General features: G+C 39.3%; 1 protein-coding gene across 2 annotated transcripts in view; it reads left to right on the top strand.

Moving 5' to 3' along the window:
* The window catches only part of RORA (RAR related orphan receptor A), a 71,984-nt gene extending 53,234 nt beyond the window's left edge, over positions 1 to 18,750 (top strand). For both annotated transcript variants that reach the window (XM_030955092.1, XM_030955091.1), the window contains exons 5-10: positions 2,202 to 2,323; positions 3,516 to 3,648; positions 4,315 to 4,422; positions 5,789 to 5,899; positions 7,157 to 7,269; positions 8,537 to 18,750. In XM_030955092.1, the coding sequence (XP_030810952.1) occupies positions 2,202 to 2,323; positions 3,516 to 3,648; positions 4,315 to 4,422; positions 5,789 to 5,899; positions 7,157 to 7,269; positions 8,537 to 8,701 (752 nt within the window). In that variant the 3' untranslated portion in view covers positions 8,702 to 18,750. The remainder of the gene's footprint in view (positions 1 to 2,201; positions 2,324 to 3,515; positions 3,649 to 4,314; positions 4,423 to 5,788; positions 5,900 to 7,156; positions 7,270 to 8,536) is intronic.

The raw sequence follows: 18,750 nt of genomic DNA, 5'->3' as shown, positions 1-18,750 counted from the left end.
TAGGTGTGTGCTGAAATGCAGTCCCTAAGTGAGGCAGAGGTTTGTGAGTAACATGGGAATATTTCACCTCCTGCATCCTGCAAGGGCACAGGGATCATGCTGTCAGCTGCTGCTACCGAGAACAAGTGTTTTAACTATACACTTGTTAAAAAAAAACCTGCTCTAAAATACATCAAAGCTATGGTGCCAAAGTATAAATTACATTGTGTTCTGCCTTACTGATTGCCCAGGTAGCACATACAATCTGCTTTTATTTCATCTGTATGTTAAAGACTTTTCAGGCAATATCTTAATCAAACTACTGACAGACATTGGTCCAGCAGTTCAGTTTGTGAGGAGCTGTTTGATCATTACCAAACAAAGGCAGTTTCACTGAAGACCCAGTACTGCAGTCCCTCAGAATATCTCCATGACCACCATTCCTCCTTGGTTTGAGCCTTCATTTTCAGTGGCCAAACAAAGCAGGATTCTGTGAGACAAGTGCCCAGGCCTCTACGTGTCACGTGCTAAAATAGGAGAACATGCCCACCTTGAAGGGTCAGGGTAGGAAAGGGGAAGTTAAATAAAAGTGGAACTTGGGTATCTAAATTCTATTCAGGCTTTTGAAAGTGTTCCTAAACATTTATGGAACCAGGTTTTATTAATAAATCTAAATCTGCCTTATGTATCTTTTAGTCAAGTATAGCAGCAGAAAATAATTCTATTTGGAATTAAAACATTGTATGGAAATTTTAAATCATGTGCAGTAAACTGGGTGGCTACTCTAAAGCTGAAGGAAAACAACCTCTAGTGTTAGGGATTTTTTAGTGTGTTGTCTTAATCATCTGGATTCTCTAATAGATGTGTTTTCGTGATATTTTTTAAATTTTATGAGAGTAGGGGAAAAAAAAAAGACACTTTTCCCTCCCAGGCAGCCTCATGGAACCAGAGTCCTGCCTGAGAGAATGCTGGACAGGTGGTAACTGTATTTCCCTATTGGAAAGCGTTGGCACTGGCAGCTCTGCCTGCCTGGCAGTGCCGTTCTGTCCTGTCCCTGATGTGTCCTGCGTTCAGCACGGCCTTGTCCAGCTGTGTGCCCTCACTGGAGGGTCCATCCCCCGCTTCTTCCCACAGTTCCTGCGGCTGTAGTCGCGGTGTCGCTCCGGGCCCGGTGCCGGGTGTTCCCCCGCGGTGCCCGGTGCCGGGTGTGCCCCGCGGTGCCCGGTGCCGGGTGTTCCCCCGCGGTGTCCGTGTCCGGTGTGCCCCGCGGTGCCCGGTGCCGGGTGTTCCCCCGCGGTGTCCGTGTCCGGTGTGCCCCGCGGTGCCCGTGGTGCCCCCGCGGTGTGCCCCGCGGTGCCCGGTGCCGGGTGTTCCCCGCGGTGCCCGTGTCCGGTGTTCCCCGCGGTGTCCGTGTCCGGTGTGCCCCGCGGTGCCCGGTGCCGGGTGTGCCCCGCGGTGCCCGTGTCCGGTGTGCCCCGCGGTGCCCGTGTCCGGTGTGCCCCGCGGTGTCCGTGTCCGGTGTGCCCCGCGGTGCCCGGTGCCGGGTGTTCCCCCGCGGTGCCCGGTGCCGGGTGTGTCCCGCGGTGCCCGGTGCCGGGTGTTCCCCCGCGGTGCCCGGTGCCGGGTGTGTCCCGCGGTGCCCGTGTCCGGTGTTCCCCGCGGTGCCCGGTGCCGGGTGTGTCCCGCGGTGCCCGTGTCCGGTGTTCCCCGCGGTGCCCGGTGCCGGGTGTGCCCCGCGGTGTCCGTGTCCGGTGTTCCCCGCGGTGTCCGGTGCCGGGTGTGCCCCGCGGTGTCCGTGTCCGGTGTTCCCCGCGGTGCCCGGTGCCGGGTGTGTCCCGCGGTGCCCGTGTCCGGTGTTCCCCGCGGTGCCCGGTGCCGGGTGTGCCCCGCGGTGTCCGTGTCCGGTGTGCCCCGCGGTGCCCGGTGCCGGGTGTTCCCCCGCGGTGCCCGGTGCCCCCTTGGCGCCGCTTTGTGCCGGTGCCCAACTTTGGGTCAGCGGCGCCCTCTGGCGGCGGCTGCGGGCGCGGCCGCGTGCTCCGGCCGGCCATTCGATGGCTGCGCCTCCCGACGCCGGTTCCAAGGAAACTCAAAGCAAAGCAATTTTCTCTCTCAGCTCACCCTCTCCCCTCCCCCTGTTGCAACTGAAATGTACGAGCTTTTCTCGTGTCTGAAGGTATAGCTTTGCATTTCTAACGCGTGTCGCTTTCTGCTCTTTCTTTTAGAACATCTTGCACAGAATATTTCCAAGTCGCACATGGAAACTTGCCAGTACTTGAGAGAGGAGTTACAGCAGATAACATGGCAAACTTTTCTGCAGGAAGAAATTGAGAACTATCAGAACAAGGTATAAAAGCATGCCAAGATACGGCATGGTTTCTTTAAAGCATGGTATTTCCATAACACACTGCAAAATTCACTTTTTCACTGCTTTCTCCTTACTATCAGGAATGTATATTTCTGTGTATTTAAAAAAATAATACACTAGAATCAAAAGCAGCAGTATGGTCAGGATATCTTTTGCATTTGTGATTTTTACAGGTATAGGAAAAGGCAAAGACATTCTCCTAAAATCTGTCTCTGATAAAGGATAGGAAATGATGGGAATTTTTTCAATCCTAATTGGCATGTTATTTTTTTGTCTTAAATTGTAATGTCCTGGATCAACAACAACAAAAGGTGAAGCCATCAAGTTTGTGATGTTATATGCTGTGCTTTAGTTGGAGTTTATAAACACAGAGCTCCATCAGATTTCCAGCCTTGGGGGTTCACTGTAATCCTGATTCATGCTCCAGTTGTCCCTCAGTGTTGGGTTTTACCTGTGGAGCAGCAGCATAGTGCTGCCATGCCACCAGGGTGTTGTAAGATCTAATCAGTGTTATTTCCAACATGCCTTCTATCCACAAGCTGCTACCAATTGGCTACTTTTGGAAAATGGCCTTGGGAAGCACTCCTGAAGCACACTGTTCTTTGAACATATTTTTCATTTCCACAGAAAAATATTTCACCTTTCGGAGTACAATTTTTCTACTTTAGGTGATTTCATTCTGCATTATTTTCAACACTGGAAAAACTCACTACTTGCATGCTTTCTTTATGTTTTTATCAAGATGATGTTCATATATGGACATCTTTATATGTATTCTTCTGAAGATGAGCTAGGTTGATAATTTGCATTCAGTTCAAAATACAGAAGCTGATAGGAAAAATATGATCATGCCTTGCTGGTGTAAATTGGCATTTTATTTTCATGCAGTGAATAAAATTCCCACTGAAATGACCAAAATCATTACACTTTGACATTTTTGGCTTATGATAAAAGTACTCCAAGCTGGATCTACTCTGACATGACTGACGAAGTCTTCCATGGTTGCATTGTCTCTCACCCACATGCGGCTCTGGTTTTGAGGTCAGACTGTAGCCAGGAGTGTTGGAGAGAACTCACTCCATTTTGTTGTTTGGTTTTCTTTAGCTCAGTTTTACTTTCTGACAGTGAACTTTGGTCAGTAATTTTTGAATTTCTCTTCTCTCTCAAACAGCAAAGGGAGGTAATGTGGCAGTTATGCGCAGTCAAAATAACAGAAGCTATACAGTATGTAGTGGAATTTGCCAAACGCATTGATGGCTTTATGGAACTGTGTCAAAATGATCAAATTGTGCTTTTAAAAGCAGGTATGTGGATCAGCTTTAAGGTCTGCTTTTATTAGTTTTGTCTGAGGAAGGTGTTACATGTTACATACAGTGGTTGCATTCACATATATTCATATGCAGTACAATGATCTTTTAAAATTAAATAATGGAAAACCTTGCAAATTTTCTGTCTTTGAAGTAACATCATCTTGGTTATTGTGGGGAGAAGGAGTTCAAGTCTATCTAATAAATCTTCGTTATGGATGAAGGGAGCAATGAGTGTGTTAAGACGTAAAAATTGGATTTTTTTTTTTGATTGCTAATAGTGAATATTTCAAGGTAAAAATCCAAATTGTTCTATGCAAGATATTGTAGGAGCAATTCAGGTTACAAATACTGGACCAAGTTGTTAAGGCTTGGTGAACACATATATAAATGAGCTGCTTTGGCTTCACAGACTTCATTACTCTAAAAAAATGACTCAAGTTCATAACCATTAACTAAGTTGCTTTAGCAAAAACTTCTAAAGGGGTTAATGGGAATTCTTGTAATTCTACTAGCAAACCAAACTATGCTCTGTTACACCACAGCAACTTACTTCACTACTAAACTGACAATGAATGCAGAGCATTGTTATTAAATCCTCACTTGCTCTTTGCAACTGAAGGCTCTCCTTCCTTAGTCAAACATCCGTTGTTTCTGTTTTAGGGTCTTTAGAGGTTGTGTTCATCAGAATGTGCCGTGCCTTTGACTCCCAGAACAACACAGTCTACTTTGATGGCAAGTATGCTAGCCCAGAGGTTTTCAAGTCCTTAGGTAAGGAAATGTGAATTGTTGTGTCTTTAAAAAAAAAAAAAAAAAACACCAAAAAAACAAAACCAAGAATAAAAATGATACGGTGGCAAGGCAAGGGGAAAACAGCTGCTTTGAAAAATCAGTCTATAGGATTCAAATAAAAGAGTTCTGGAGCTCAGACTGCTGTTTTCTGGCTCTGTTTGAGGCCAAGCTGATTTCAGGAGGTAAAACAGCTTAAGGCTGTGCAGTAAAGGACTGTTGGTGCTGAAGTTCAGCATTTTGATTAGGGTGGAGCTGTTTGGACTCACTTGTTGAGAAGAGAAGCCCAGATTTCATATCTAATGTAAGTTTCATATATCCTGTTGGAAAAGGCAGCAGATTTTAAGCTAATTTGGGATATATTGACGTGATTGCTTTGAAGATGTTAATAGTGTTTTAAAATTTGCCAAGTCCGGTTATTTGCTGGTAAAATACTGTAAATAATTTTTTAAAATTAAACTACATACAATTTTGAAATTTCTTCACACATATTTTTGCTAATTTTAAAAGGATCTATTCACTGGGTGTAGATTTGGGCTGTAAGCTACTTTGGAGGCAGTGAAAATACATCAGTGGAGAATGCTGGACAATTACTGAAGTATTCTCTGCCTTTCTAAAACACCTCAAGGTACGAGGGCAGAGCACAAACAGTTCTGGGTTCTAAGGAAATATAACTTGAATCTCTTACCAGCTGTATCCAGTAGTTTAGCCTGGGGAGGCTGAGGAAAACCTTTGTCTCTCAGGTTGTGATGCTCTTCAAGAGCAGGGCTCACTTTACAGACTGTACCTGCGTGTGACAGCAGCAGTAACCTGAATAACACCTGTGTGAGCAAGAGAATGGATGGAAGGAGACAGAGTTCCTCTTCTGCATGCACCATGTTCAGTCAGACCTTGGCTTCTCCCTTTGCTTCCTGCATGTCCCTTGTGTGCCTCTCTTCCCCCACTCTATGTGCTCAATAATCTTTAAGTCAGAATTTCTTCAGTCCACACTGACATGACAAAGTTCCATTTAGAACAGAAACAAAGGTAGAGCAATTTTGAGCTTGAAAGTAAATGGCTTGAGATTTATCCATATTTACCCCATGAGAACCCAATGTAGAAAAGATACAGTGTGCAAAACTTTGTCAATCTTGGCTGCCAGGATGTGGGAGCTGGGAACTTGTGGGAGTGGAGTAATACCCTCAAGGATGAGTGAGATCTCACTGCCATCACTTCACAGTCCTTAAGGAGAAGACCACCTTTGAAGTGTTTTACATCTATTTCTCATCTCCATCAGAATAAATCAATAACTCTGTAGCACTGAAGTAGTTTTAAACAATGTAACAAGAGCTTGCCTTCTTTTTGGCAGGTTGTGAAGACTTCATTAGCTTTGTGTTTGAATTTGGAAAAAGTTTATGTTCTATGCACCTGACAGAAGATGAGATAGCTTTGTTTTCTGCATTTGTTTTAATGTCGGCAGGTAAGAGATGAAGATTTCCTCTAGATTTATTTGGTAGGGGTTGTTTTTATTTTCAGGACTTTTTAATGATAATGTTACAATTAACAGACGTTGTGGAAGTATCATTGTGGACACTTTTTGAGTGTCTCCTCACCAAATTTTTTATTTTGATAGTCACATTAAAACTATTAATTTAGGAACCGTTTTGTTAAATTGGAAATCCTAATCTAAGCCCATATTTTCCCCATTTTCACCTTGTTGAGGACTCAGCTTCTTTGCAAAGGCTTAAATTAAATGCATTTGAGTGAGTCTTGTGAGCCAGTCCTGGTGAGAGGCAGTTCTTGAACTCCCATAGGCAGCTGTCCATGTGTGTGAGGTTGCAGCGGCAGCACAACGGAAAATTTCCAGCAGTACCATTTTAGTGTGATGGGGGACACTGAGAATTATGGTGCAAGACATCCAAGTCACCCCAGAAGTCAGCCTGGGTCTGCCATGCCTGTGGCTAAAATAACTTCATAATCACAGGTGAATGTGCACAGTGTGCTCCTGGTCCTGGAAAGGCTTCTTAGGTCAGGTGGAACAAGGTACTCGGGCAGAAAGTCAGTTTGTGCCTGGCCTGACACCTGAGGAAGGAAACTGTGAGTTCAGACTGCACCATAGTGGACTCATTCTGTTAGCAATGGTAGGTTTATTGAGTCTGTCATAAATATGTTCTCATGTTGTTGGCCAGACAGGAAGTGTGTTAGCCCTGTGTCTTAGCAACCTACAGAACCCTACAGTTCTGTCACACCAGGAATGTGGCAGCTAATACTGCTATTCTGCCAGGAAGTTCAGCTGTTGTTTTTTTTTTTAATAGCTGAATCTTTGCGTCTGATTTTTCTGTCAGTCACTGTAAGTTCTGCTGGCTTTCTCTAAGTTCTGTAAGATCTTAGCAAGACGATCCTCTCCAACTAGTTGTTCATTATATGATCTATTAATTTCCCAGTAAAAAGTTGCTAGCCTCATTTTGTAAACACCCTGCATTTTACACGTTTTCTTGCAAATGAATAATAGATCTTACTCAGATGCATTGCATTCTCCTAAGTAAGGGCTTTATAAAATGTAATAAATATATTTCAAAACCTGTTAATTTTGAAGCCCATTTTCTATATGAAAGTATATAACAATTGGAAGGAAGGTTGCAAATAGGAAAAAGGAATCTGTAACAGACTTAGTACTTCCTGGTGCACTGTGATCCATGTGTGCATTACTAGAGGTTTTAACTCCATTTATATTCAGATCGCTCATGGCTTCAGGAGAAAGTAAAAATTGAAAAACTCCAACAGAAGATCCAGCTAGCACTTCAGCATGTCCTACAGAAGAACCACCGAGAAGATGGAATTCTAACAAAGGTAAGGGTCATCCTGTGCCATGCCACAGGACTGTGAAAGAGTGCCTTCATCTGAACACTGCCCTGATTATGGGGTAAAAGCTCATACAAAGTTAATTTATTTATAAACCCAGAATTCTTTGTTCAAAATGGAGATGCTCAGTTGAACCTTGTTACTTAAACCTAGAAGAGGTGAAATGAACACCTAGAAGAGGTGAAATGAACACCTAGATGATGTTCTAGGGAACAAGGTTGATAATGGTCTGAAAGGGAGTATTTTTATGTGGAACTTCATGAAAAGTGATGAAGGTTTTTATGATAGCTCTCCTACACAACACTCCTGCCACACAGAATACTATTTCAGTGCTACAACATGCACGCCTTAGTATTTGTGGAATCTCTGCTGCATGACAATTAAGTTGTTATAACGTACAACACACAAACTAAACTTGTTTTCCTGACTTCTGTGAGAAGTTCCCCATACAGCCTTTTTCTCAGTTCTTCCAAATACTGATGCCTAGGGAAAAGAGGCACTACCTACTGAAGTATCTTCATGTAATTTCTCAGAAATGAGAAACTAGTATGATGTTACAAGAAGTAAATCTGAAGAACTGGGGAAATATAGGCACTTTACTTTTACCTTGCAGAGATAGTTCCTTTTACACCTCTGCACAGCCAGAGCTTATGCTTCGTTTCATGCCAAAGAATTACTTACAATACAAGCAGGATGGTCCAGCACGGGCTCTGCAGATTTTCTTAATTTCAAATCCTAGCTCATGTAATTTTTTCTCAGTGTATGCTTTGGATACCTTTGTCAGAAGAAAGAGTCTTCCATGTGCTTTGATACGAATATTTTACTCAGTAACTTCAGGGAGCACCCTCATGATATTTTTGAAGTACATTTTTTTACCTTATGTCAATTAAGATAAATAAGTCTAATCTATTGCATTGTCAGTTCCCTCCATAATATTCACAGTGGGTTTAAAAGCAGTTGGGATTGCCTTCTTCCAAGAGGATAGTTTAATGAGTGAAGATCCAGCCCTGAAATACTTGTTTTTCAATCCACCAAAGAAACCTAATGCCACATTTTCCTAAGAACTTAAAAAAGATTATTTCAAAAATAGCTGTGGGTCCGTTACTTAAATATTTCTGGCAAATATCCATGACTGTGCATCTGAAATGTCCTTGTTAAGTTAATAATTTGGTTTGGGAGAGCTTTAATCCTTACAGCAAGACTGGGAGGCCTGGTTCCATGTATGACCATATGACTTGTGTTCATTTTTTTACAGTTAATATGCAAAGTGTCTACTTTAAGAGCACTGTGTGGACGACATACAGAAAAGCTTATGGCATTTAAAGCAATATACCCAGACATTGTGCGACTTCATTTTCCTCCACTTTACAAGGAGTTGTTCACTTCAGAGTTTGAGCCAGCAATGCAAATTGATGGGTAAACGTATCACCTAAGCACTTCTAGAATGTCTGAAGTACAAACATTAAAACAAAAGAAAGGAAAAAAAAGGAAAAAAAAAAAAAGAAAGAAAACCAAGACACTTTATATGGCCCTGCACAGACCTAGGGAGCCAACACACTGCACATCTCTTGGCGGTCGGGGTCAGGCGAAGGATGGGAAACAATGAAACAAAGTTGAACTTGTTTTTCTCATGCATATGATTTCCATTATGCCTACAAATATGGACCCTTTTTCTGTCTCAACTTCTCAATCCTTGACCTCTGTTTACACAGACTGAGGGTACTAATGTCAGAAGGTTGTTTTCTCCTGTAGTTCACTGCCCAGGCTTTTGACAGAACAATCAATTTGTTGGTCAGAACAGAGTCCACCTAGTAATCAGCGACTGGTGTGCATTGCAGAGATTTCAGCATCAGTTTGCACAACTTGCTCATTGTTTCATGAAGGACGATTTTTTTTCACCTACCACTGTTTGCCAGTAGACAGAACGGCATGAAAAGGGTCCATAGCAATAGCAACAATAGCATTATAATATATTACAGGGTAAATGGGCATGAAGACTATATATAGCAAAAGAGATATTGTTTATATATTGTTTTAATTAATATAAAATGTAGTTACTGGTATAGCTTTTCTTGTTGAATTGATAAGGCACTTTCATTTTGCACCTTTTTCTTTAAATTAAATGCTAGCGTGTTCATTGTTGTGTTGCATGTGCACCAGAAATTCAAGTTTAACTGAAAAAGGTTTGGCAGGTACTGGTACATTGGGAGGTATTTATGCTGCTGTTTTCCGTGTTACTTTTAAAGAGAGGCTGGTCATATCCTGAAATGGTTAGAGATTTTTTTAAAGAGCTGAAAATAACGACAATTTTCTACATTAAAATAATCTTTTCAGAAGTTAAATTCAAAGGTACTTTTATTTTCAAGTCTTTCAAACTGGAATGTTTCAAAGTCAAAAGCCTCATTTTCAAAGGTTCTGAGTTTCCACTGTCAGAGTTGAACTAATTAATTACAGATCATTTACAAATGAGTAACACAGCATCTTTGAAAATCAGGCTATTAAATAGTGTATTCCTGCCCACCATAAATCCAGGTTTGAAAGTATTTATTCAAGTCTATATCTACAGTAAAAGTATGTGTGTATGACATGCTTGCAGAAGAAGTAATTTTTACCTGTAATATTACATACTTTTTTGCTCCATATCGTAAACAATGCCTTCCAATGCCAAGCTGTAGCCTGTCAAAATCCCTAGGTTTGTCTTTTTGGCTTCAGTGAGATGAGACACACTGACCCCTGTTGTTCCAGCATCCAGCAGTTCAGTTTCAGGGAGCTGAGCAGAGAAGTCTGTTCTCTCCTTGTTTAAAAAGACGCACTTTAAAGTTGATCAGATGGGAACAAACTAAGAAAGGAAAGGCATGCTGTCGCTAGAAAGCATTCGTTTGTACTCAGTACAAGCCTGGAAATCATAAATATCAGAAACCTGCATTCTGTAATTCTGATTCCTGTATCGCATAACCAACCAATAAGCTGAAACTTGCAGTGTTATTAATTACTATTCCCTTCAGGAAGAATTCTATCTCTGAGCAAAGCTGGCAGCAAATGTAGTTCTGAAAGGAAGCAGGTTCACATAAACAACATTACAAACTGTGGCTGTTTGAGGCAGAGGTGTATATTTGGGTTTGGATGAGATGCAGGTGCATAACTGGATGCCCTGTAGGCCATCACAAATGCAGTTTGGATGAAGTACCTAAGAAAAAGCTGGGAACATCAAAAAATGAAAAGGAACGAGACAGAATGTGCCCTACTGCTTTAACTTCCAAGGGTAAACAATCTCTTATATAAGTTATAGTTGTTGAGAAGTAACAAGTGAATAGATGCACGCCGAAGCCTAAGTATTTTAAAAAAGAGAGTCAGATCAGTGGGTTCTTGTTAGCAAAATATAGGTTTATTCTATGATTTGAACATGTTTCCTTTGGGGTCAAATAGAAACATTTATCTATGACACTTATTATAATGTTCTAGTCTAGCGCATCAGGGAAGGTTACAGCTATCACTGATCTCTAGGCTTTGAAAGGAGGGCGAGAGCACAGCATCACACCTCCTCCTCAGAGCAGTGTGCCCTGGAGTGTGGGAGGGGAACACCTGCAGTGCTGTGAGCACTGGGGTGGAGGCAGGAGAGGGCTTTTGGAAAAAGTCCATAGAGCTGTCTTTTTCCTGCTCCATCCTGCCTGCTCCTGCAGAAGTGGCTCACAGCCCAGCACACGCTCGCTCCACTCCCACTGAAACACTTTTCCTTGGATCATTGTTTACTTTATTGGAGTAACAGGCATGATATGGTACTTGCATTCTAATGTGTATTCCTATTTTTGAAGCACCTCTTTAAACTAACAAATGTTTTCTGAATGTGACCAGCCTTAGGTGCTAGTCCTGTAAAGATCAACTAAACTTAATCTCAGTGTCAACTAATGAATAGTGAAGTAAGACCTTACTTTTTTACAGAGTGAGATACACCTCCTACTTCTGACAATGTAGACTACCAGGCAAAATATTGGGGATTAGTTTTCAGTCACATCCTGCTCTTACCTTTTCATGATGAATATTAGTGCTTTACCAGGTATCTAGGCGCCAGTGGTTTTGTTTGGATTCTGTTTAGCATATTTACATTCATAAATCATTGACAATATAAGTCTTGGAGCATTTAGTAATAAAATACATAACAATAAAAAGGTTTCAAATAGGGCCTTAGCTGAGACTGATCTTCCAGGCCAGAAAGTACTGTTGTTTTTGTTTGTGGGAGCTCATGTGTACTGGGACCTTGTTAAATCAAGCTGAACGTACACACCCCAAGTAACTCTGCGTTCCTGGTCACAGTTAACAGCCACTTGGCAATAGAGTATAATTTTTGGGTTGCCCTTCATGAAGAGGGATAAAAACAGCAGACACGCTGATCAGACACCTGTTGCCAAGGGGGTTTTTATGCAGGGGGACTCAGAATAGCACCAAAGTGGCTGGTTGGAGATGCCCATGTAAGAACGCAGCACAGCAGAGGAAATGCCCTCTGCAAAACCCCTGGGACTGTGGCCTGCTATCAGATGATCAACCAGTTGAAAACTGGAGGTCAGTGGATATTCACATGAGTATTTTCATCATCTGCCCAGTTCACTACAAATAAAAACACTAGGATAACTGAACATAATGTTTTAAGTTTAGATGACCTAGTCCTTAGAGTCTGCAAAGATATTTTCCTTGGGAGTTATATGTATCCCTGGAGATGTTTTCTGGCTTTCTAGGAAGAGCTACTAGACTATACTGTCACATGAACCACCCTCATACATGTCATCACCTCCAGCATTGTTTGACGTATGGAATTAGGTAAAAAGGGAGGCTGTTTTTAAGTTTGGTTGCTCTTTATTAGCTTATCTTAGTATGAATACCAAGATATCTGTCTATGTGCACCTGTGTGTGTGTGAGAGAGTCCATTGTGTGCGCACATGAGTGTATGCGTGGGACGTGTGAGCGGCTGCTTCTAGGCTGTTAAGTGTCAATGGAATAAAGAAAATGTATTCAAAATACTTAAGTCAAAAGTAGAAGGTGGTAAAAAGATTTATTCTATACAAAGCCTTGTCTGGACCACTTTAGAGAGACTTCTATTTTTTTAACCCTTCTATAAATGTTTGATGGCACTTGAAATATTCCTGCAATAAAATGTGATTTGTGTAAACATTAAAAAAAAAGATTTTGTAATGTGAAACAATGAAAGAAAGTAATGTAATTTTTCTAAAAAACAAAAAAAAAACCACAAATGAACGAACTTTGTATTATTTTCTTGATGGAATTTGTCTATTTGTCTTTGGAAAACTTTTTATTTCATTGAATGTGCCATAGTAGAGGTGCGTTTTTCTTTTTCTTTCTTGTTTTTTATTTTTACATTTTAGATTAAAGGAATAGCTGTGTTCCGACATTCCAAAATGCAAGATGACATAGCAGTCATGATTAAAAGGTTTGATTAGTAAGCTTCAATCATTGTTGCTTTTTTTGCACATGTTCTTCATTCCTCTACAGTGCAATATGTACATAGAGCACTTGCGGGTGTAACCTTGATCCCTCAGGGAAAAATACATATTTGTACAGGATTTTTCTTTTTTTTGGCCTTTTTTCTTTTCTTTCCTTTTTTTTTTTTTTTTTTTGCTAAGGAATGTCGATTGAATCACTTGTCTGTTGTTGAGGGGCAGCCAGATAATAATCCTAAACCACTGTCACAAAACATTGATTGTTTAAATTTTGTGCCCTTTTATTATTTAAAAAAGAAAAATAAAAGTTATTTTCTGACAGTTCTTTGTGCTGATTGGTGAAAAAAAGGGTAAATAGATTAAGCACCTTATGATTGACTTAACTGTGAATGACAATCCATCTCGTTATCAACAAGAGAAGCCCTATCATTTTGGAGCTGGGGTTAGAAGTCAGAAACTAATGTGCTCAGGGATCTTCTAAAACTCTTCAACAGGGTGGCCAGTACTGCTGGTGGAACAAATTACTTTTTAAAAAATATGCTAATATTTCTTCCCTTCCCCCTGCCCCCAGGCACAAGAGAACTGGATTTTTTTTTTAACTAAATGCTCTATGTGTGCCTCATTCTCTTACTCACTCTTGCAGTAGAGCTGCTTTTTGGTTGGTGTTGTGCTCAGAACAGAAGTACCCCAAACAGTGCAAAGACTTTACAATTATATTCTAGAAAATAAATGCTGACCCACTAAATAAATGATTGAAATTAATTTCAATACCCTCTGAACATTTTTATAATGATAGGACTACTTTTCCAACTGAAATTCAGTGTTCTGCAGTAGAAAGTGGCTTTTTAGTATTTAAATTATTATCAAAGAAAATGAATCCATTTGTGAGAATGCAGTAAGAATGAAAAGGTCATGGTTAAGTTTCATCAGTGAAGTCACATAGAAAGGAACACAGATCTGCAGGAGTAAAAGAACAACACTTCAAATGTTGTCTGTCATTGCTGCAGATGTTTCATGGTAAAGCCAAAACCTGACCAGAAAGAAACACTGCGGCTGAAGAAATTTTCATATCTAGTATGTCAAATACAGCAATTCCAGGGATTTTACAATGGCACCAAAACTCAACAATGTTCAGAAGTCTCCCAGTGCCAAACTAGGATGCTTGAAGCCTATCCCAATTAGCTTTGTTTTATGGCTTCACATTCTTTTGAAAATGCAAGTAGAAAAGCAAGTAAACAACTACAAAAAAAATGAGCAAGACTTCAGCACCTTAGTTACATAGGAAAGAGAGTGAATTTGATTTCTCCATCCAGTGTGTCTGCTTGGAGAAAGCCCCAATTTTCTGGTATTTTTGAGGGTTTTTTCATGGGTATACAGCTACCAGTTGGTTACTTGAGATTGCTTAATAAATAGGGAGAGCATACTTATGGTTTCAGGCTGACAGCTGAGTTTAGCTGGGAATGGCTTTCCAAGGCAGACAAGCACTTAGCAAGTGTGATCAGTTGGTGTTCCAGCATCTTCAGCAGAACAGGATTCCTCCTGCTGATTGACAGTGGACCCTATTATTTATGTACCTGCACATCAATTAAACACTTGGAATGGACAATGTATAAGATGTTTTAACTGTGTAGTGGGATGATCCAAGCATTACAGTATTGTTTTTTGGATTGACATAGACAATCCCCAGTCTGTACTTGATGAACAAAACAAGTTACACAGTGTAAGCTGTGCAAATGACATGTATTTTTTTCCCTAGACATTCCTAAACTCCTTAATATAGACAAACCTATTAATATAAATGCCAGAAACAGCAATTTTCTCTTGAGTATGGAATTCTGTCTGTGCTAGCTGATTCAGATTGCACAGTACATCTTTATTTTCCCTAGCTGGAGAAACATAACTATTAGAATATTTTTTAATTATTAATACTAATATATATCACTTTTAAAGTTACATCCATTAATATATTTGAGTATTAGCCTCTTTCTTTTTGTTTAAGTATTTCTGTCAGTTAATCATTTGGTGGAAATGAGGGCAAATGCATACAAATACCAAATACAACAACAAAAAGAAAAGTTTTAAAATGTAAATGAGTATTTATTTAAAAATCCTTGCAGTATGTGCTTTAATTCTAGTACTGTGATAATGGCTTGCTACATAATGCTAAGTCACTGGACTTGAGGAGAAAAATACATAACATAATATACAGTCTTTCTCTGGAACTTTATTCAGGTACTAAATAGAATTTTAACATCTAAACAGAAGCTGTATTCTACCTTTTCCATCTATAATGTTGCTGTTTGTCTTTTTTTTTTTGCCTTTATCATTGGTAGAATATAGCAATAACTTTATAGCAATAAGTAGGCTATCCAAATAAGAAACAAAACATGATAAAGGCTTCAGACAATACTCATAGGCTCACTTCTTCTGCCACAATATTCACTTGTATGTCTTCCCTCATAATCTTCTTACTTCTTCAAGCTGAACTTCACAATCAAGTTGTTCAACTTGGTGCGTGACATCACACTTTGTTAACATCTGCATGTTTTCAGTGTTCACATGTCCTGTGTATACTTGTGTTCCTACGTTAGTGTTTCTCAAGGTTTCTGAAAGCACAATCTCTATGAGCTATATTTCTGCACAGGGCTCTCTGTGTTGGAATTGACTTAGGTTTCCTGGGGCAGGGAGTGTGAATCAGCTGGAATGATTGGCAGCATTTCCTAACTGAAGGACCCAAGCTGCTGCAGGTACTTGGGAACTCTGGGCACTGCAAAGTGCAGTCCCAGCTGGCTCTTGCAGCTCCTCCAGGTCAGGACTGAGCTTCAGCTCCCGAGTTCCCTGCCCAGCACGAGCACGTGCTCTGTGCTGGGGAACCTGCACCTCACAAAGAACCCAGCTGGGTGTGCCTGGCAGGGTGTTCTGATCGTGAGCCAAACACTTGGGCATCATTCAAACAACCAGTTGTGACTTTCGGTTTGAGAAACACTACCCTGAATTACCCCACAGAGTCTTAATGTAAATGCACAGACTTTACAGGAACTTGCCATCTGTAATGCTATCTATATCTAATGCAGAGAATTCATAAGCAATACAGTGAATTGTATTTCACAAAAAGGCATACGTACTGTAGACCTTTTTAAATCCAAAATGTTCCTCATTTCTACGTTGATTTAGAAACAAGTTACAGAACAGTGGTTACTATTTGAAGTATTAGGACATTAACTGGCTGCTTCTTTATATGTAACTGTATTGTCTGCCTGCTCCTTTTCTGGAGATGTGTTTTTGTATTGGATGTTTGGGCCAATGGGAGGCTTCAAGCTACAATGTATTTTCCCAGATTAAATATATTTAACATATGACAAACCCCAGACAAGGCTTTTTAAAATGTATAAAGAACTGCAGTGTTAGGTGGTTTATTTGCAAACTGTTTTCAATGTTGTCCATTTTTATGGCACCTTTAACAATATTCTTGTTTCCAAAGTACAAAAAAAAGGTTAAAAATATTCTAGCCATAACTGAATGTCAAGCAATAAAACAAATGACTTTTTGTGCATAGATTTAAAAGAAATACAAGTTTTAGACATCTGCATGTAAATGCAAATCTCTTGTTTACTGCTTTCTTAAACTTGAGCAACTGATTCCTTATTTTACTACTAATTTAAGGACTTGTAATGGCCTGTAAACATTTTATCTTGCTCTATTCTTTCAACTCTAACTTTGTCTCTGCTTTGGAGTCATAATATTTAATGTTGTTCTGCTCACCTCTATACAGTTAACTTTTTGCTTTCATTCTGTATAGATAAAATTATACTATAAACAGCCTACACAGTGCAAATATTTATCTGTTTATCAAATACCACATTATGCTGTATAATATCTGTTTTACTATATAATCTATTTTAGACATAGCTGTTTAGAACTAGAGTGTGCTATTTTTGTGTTTTTCTGATGTGTGGTGCTAGATAAGTTACTTTTGTGAACAAAAACAAACAAACCCCTTTTATTCCTAGACAATACCACCTTTGGGTCTTGTTAATTTCACTGAGTATAACTATATATAAATATATATATTTGTGTATATATATATATACACCAACATATGCCCAACAAGTACCTGTATCAGAGTACAAGATTTGGGACATGGTTTTCTCTTTAAATGCATAGTGTCATTATATAAATTATTCTATAGTATATTTAATAAGGAGAAAATTACTTCACCGGTACAGATACTTGATATCAAATGTAGAATTTTTTTTCTACATTATTAACATTATTAATTATTAATGTTATTAAAATTGTTCTGTCCAGCTTGTTATCCTTTCGGTTACTAAAAGAGTCTGCCTGTATTGTATTCAAAATAAGAAAAACATCTACTCTGCCAGTGTAAAATAATTACAATATGCTGTCTGTCTGAAAGGGAGGTAGTTATTTGGCTTGTTGGGAGAATTCTATCCTGTTGTTGCATTGGAAATGTATAGATGTTATTCTGCTGGGTGCCTTCCTCCCTCCTCACTTTAAATAGGATCTGTACACGCTCAGACTGCGGATGTTACTGGGCCATGCCTACACATTAACTCCAGTTACTGTAAATAGGAATGTTCTGTAAATCTGCCGTGATGGGTGGCTAAATTCAGTCCCTGGATATGCTTTATACACCATGCATACATATCCAAGGACAGCCAGTAGCAACTAAAGTTAATTAAGAAGTGGAATTTGCAACGTTTTGTCAGGTATGGGGGTTTTGTTTTTATTTTTTCATGTATACCTTAATTTACGTAGTCACGTACCCTTCAAAATATTCCTGTCCCCTGTTCCTTTCATTCTAGATATTGTTTTCATGTTCATTCTTAAAAACTGATGGATATCAAATATCTAACTAAAGAGGTAATTAACCTTTTAAATATTTATTAGAATTTTTCTGTAATATTACTGAATTTATAAGATCTTTAGCAAAGATTTTTGAGCAATTTATTAATAACAATGTTTCTGTTTACTGCACTTTTTGATAATAGAAGGTAGTGAATTTTAAAGCCATGGTTCTTGGCTTCCATGCACTGCTTTTATACCCTCAATCCAAGGAATATATATATATAAATAATTTTTTTTAAACAGCAAACATACTGTTGACCTAAAAACAAAAACAAACTTTACTGCACCATGGGTATATTTTCATAAGTGGAATGTTTAACTGCAAACACTATCAGGACAATTATAAAAACCTCTTGAAGCTACAATCTTATTTAAATATAAGCCATGACAATTTTGTTTTCCCTTCTTGATTTAAGTCACCTTTTGATATTTTCAAAGAGAGAAGGACTCACTCCAAAATTTGTACGTACCAACCTATAGGTAATGCCAGGAACACATTCTCCCTGTTGTTTTAATAGTTTGATATATTTATGCAAAACCATTTGGTTAACATTTATCCTCCCTCTTTACTAAATGTTCAACATACCAACGCCAGAATAAATGCTGATTACAAATATACATCAGATTGAAGATGAAGCACACAGACTTAAAAACCTCGTTGAGTGATATGCTCAAATATCTGTAAATACACACAAGTTTAATGCAATTATACTGTACATGTAAATATGTGCTGTCTGTTATGTGTACAGTATGTATAAATTCCTTTTCTAGCCACAATAAAATGTAAGCCATCAAGAGGATGTGGTATTGTACTAAACCTTTGCTAATGATCTTTACCCAGTCACTTCACTTCTCCCTTCCATAGACCTTTCCAACTCACGATAGCCTGCTTATATTCAAGTTTGTTATTTTACTCGGTCCCGAAAAAAGTATTTTGATTCATTTTGTAAATATGACTGTAAAAATAAGAGATTTAATGTTGTCTTTTAAATACTCCAATTTTCATTCTAATATGAATGTTGTTATATTGTACTTAGAAACCGTACCTTTAATATTACATTACCTTTATTAAGTGCATTGAACACATCGATTTTAGATGTGCTTTATGTACTCTTATCCTGTAATAAAACTTCAGCTTCTAATGGAAAAA

This window comes from Camarhynchus parvulus, chromosome 10, assembly GCF_901933205.1.
Source record: "Camarhynchus parvulus chromosome 10, STF_HiC, whole genome shotgun sequence".
NCBI lineage: Eukaryota > Metazoa > Chordata > Aves > Passeriformes > Thraupidae > Camarhynchus > Camarhynchus parvulus.
This window is presented reverse-complemented; position numbering and strand designations above follow the sequence as displayed.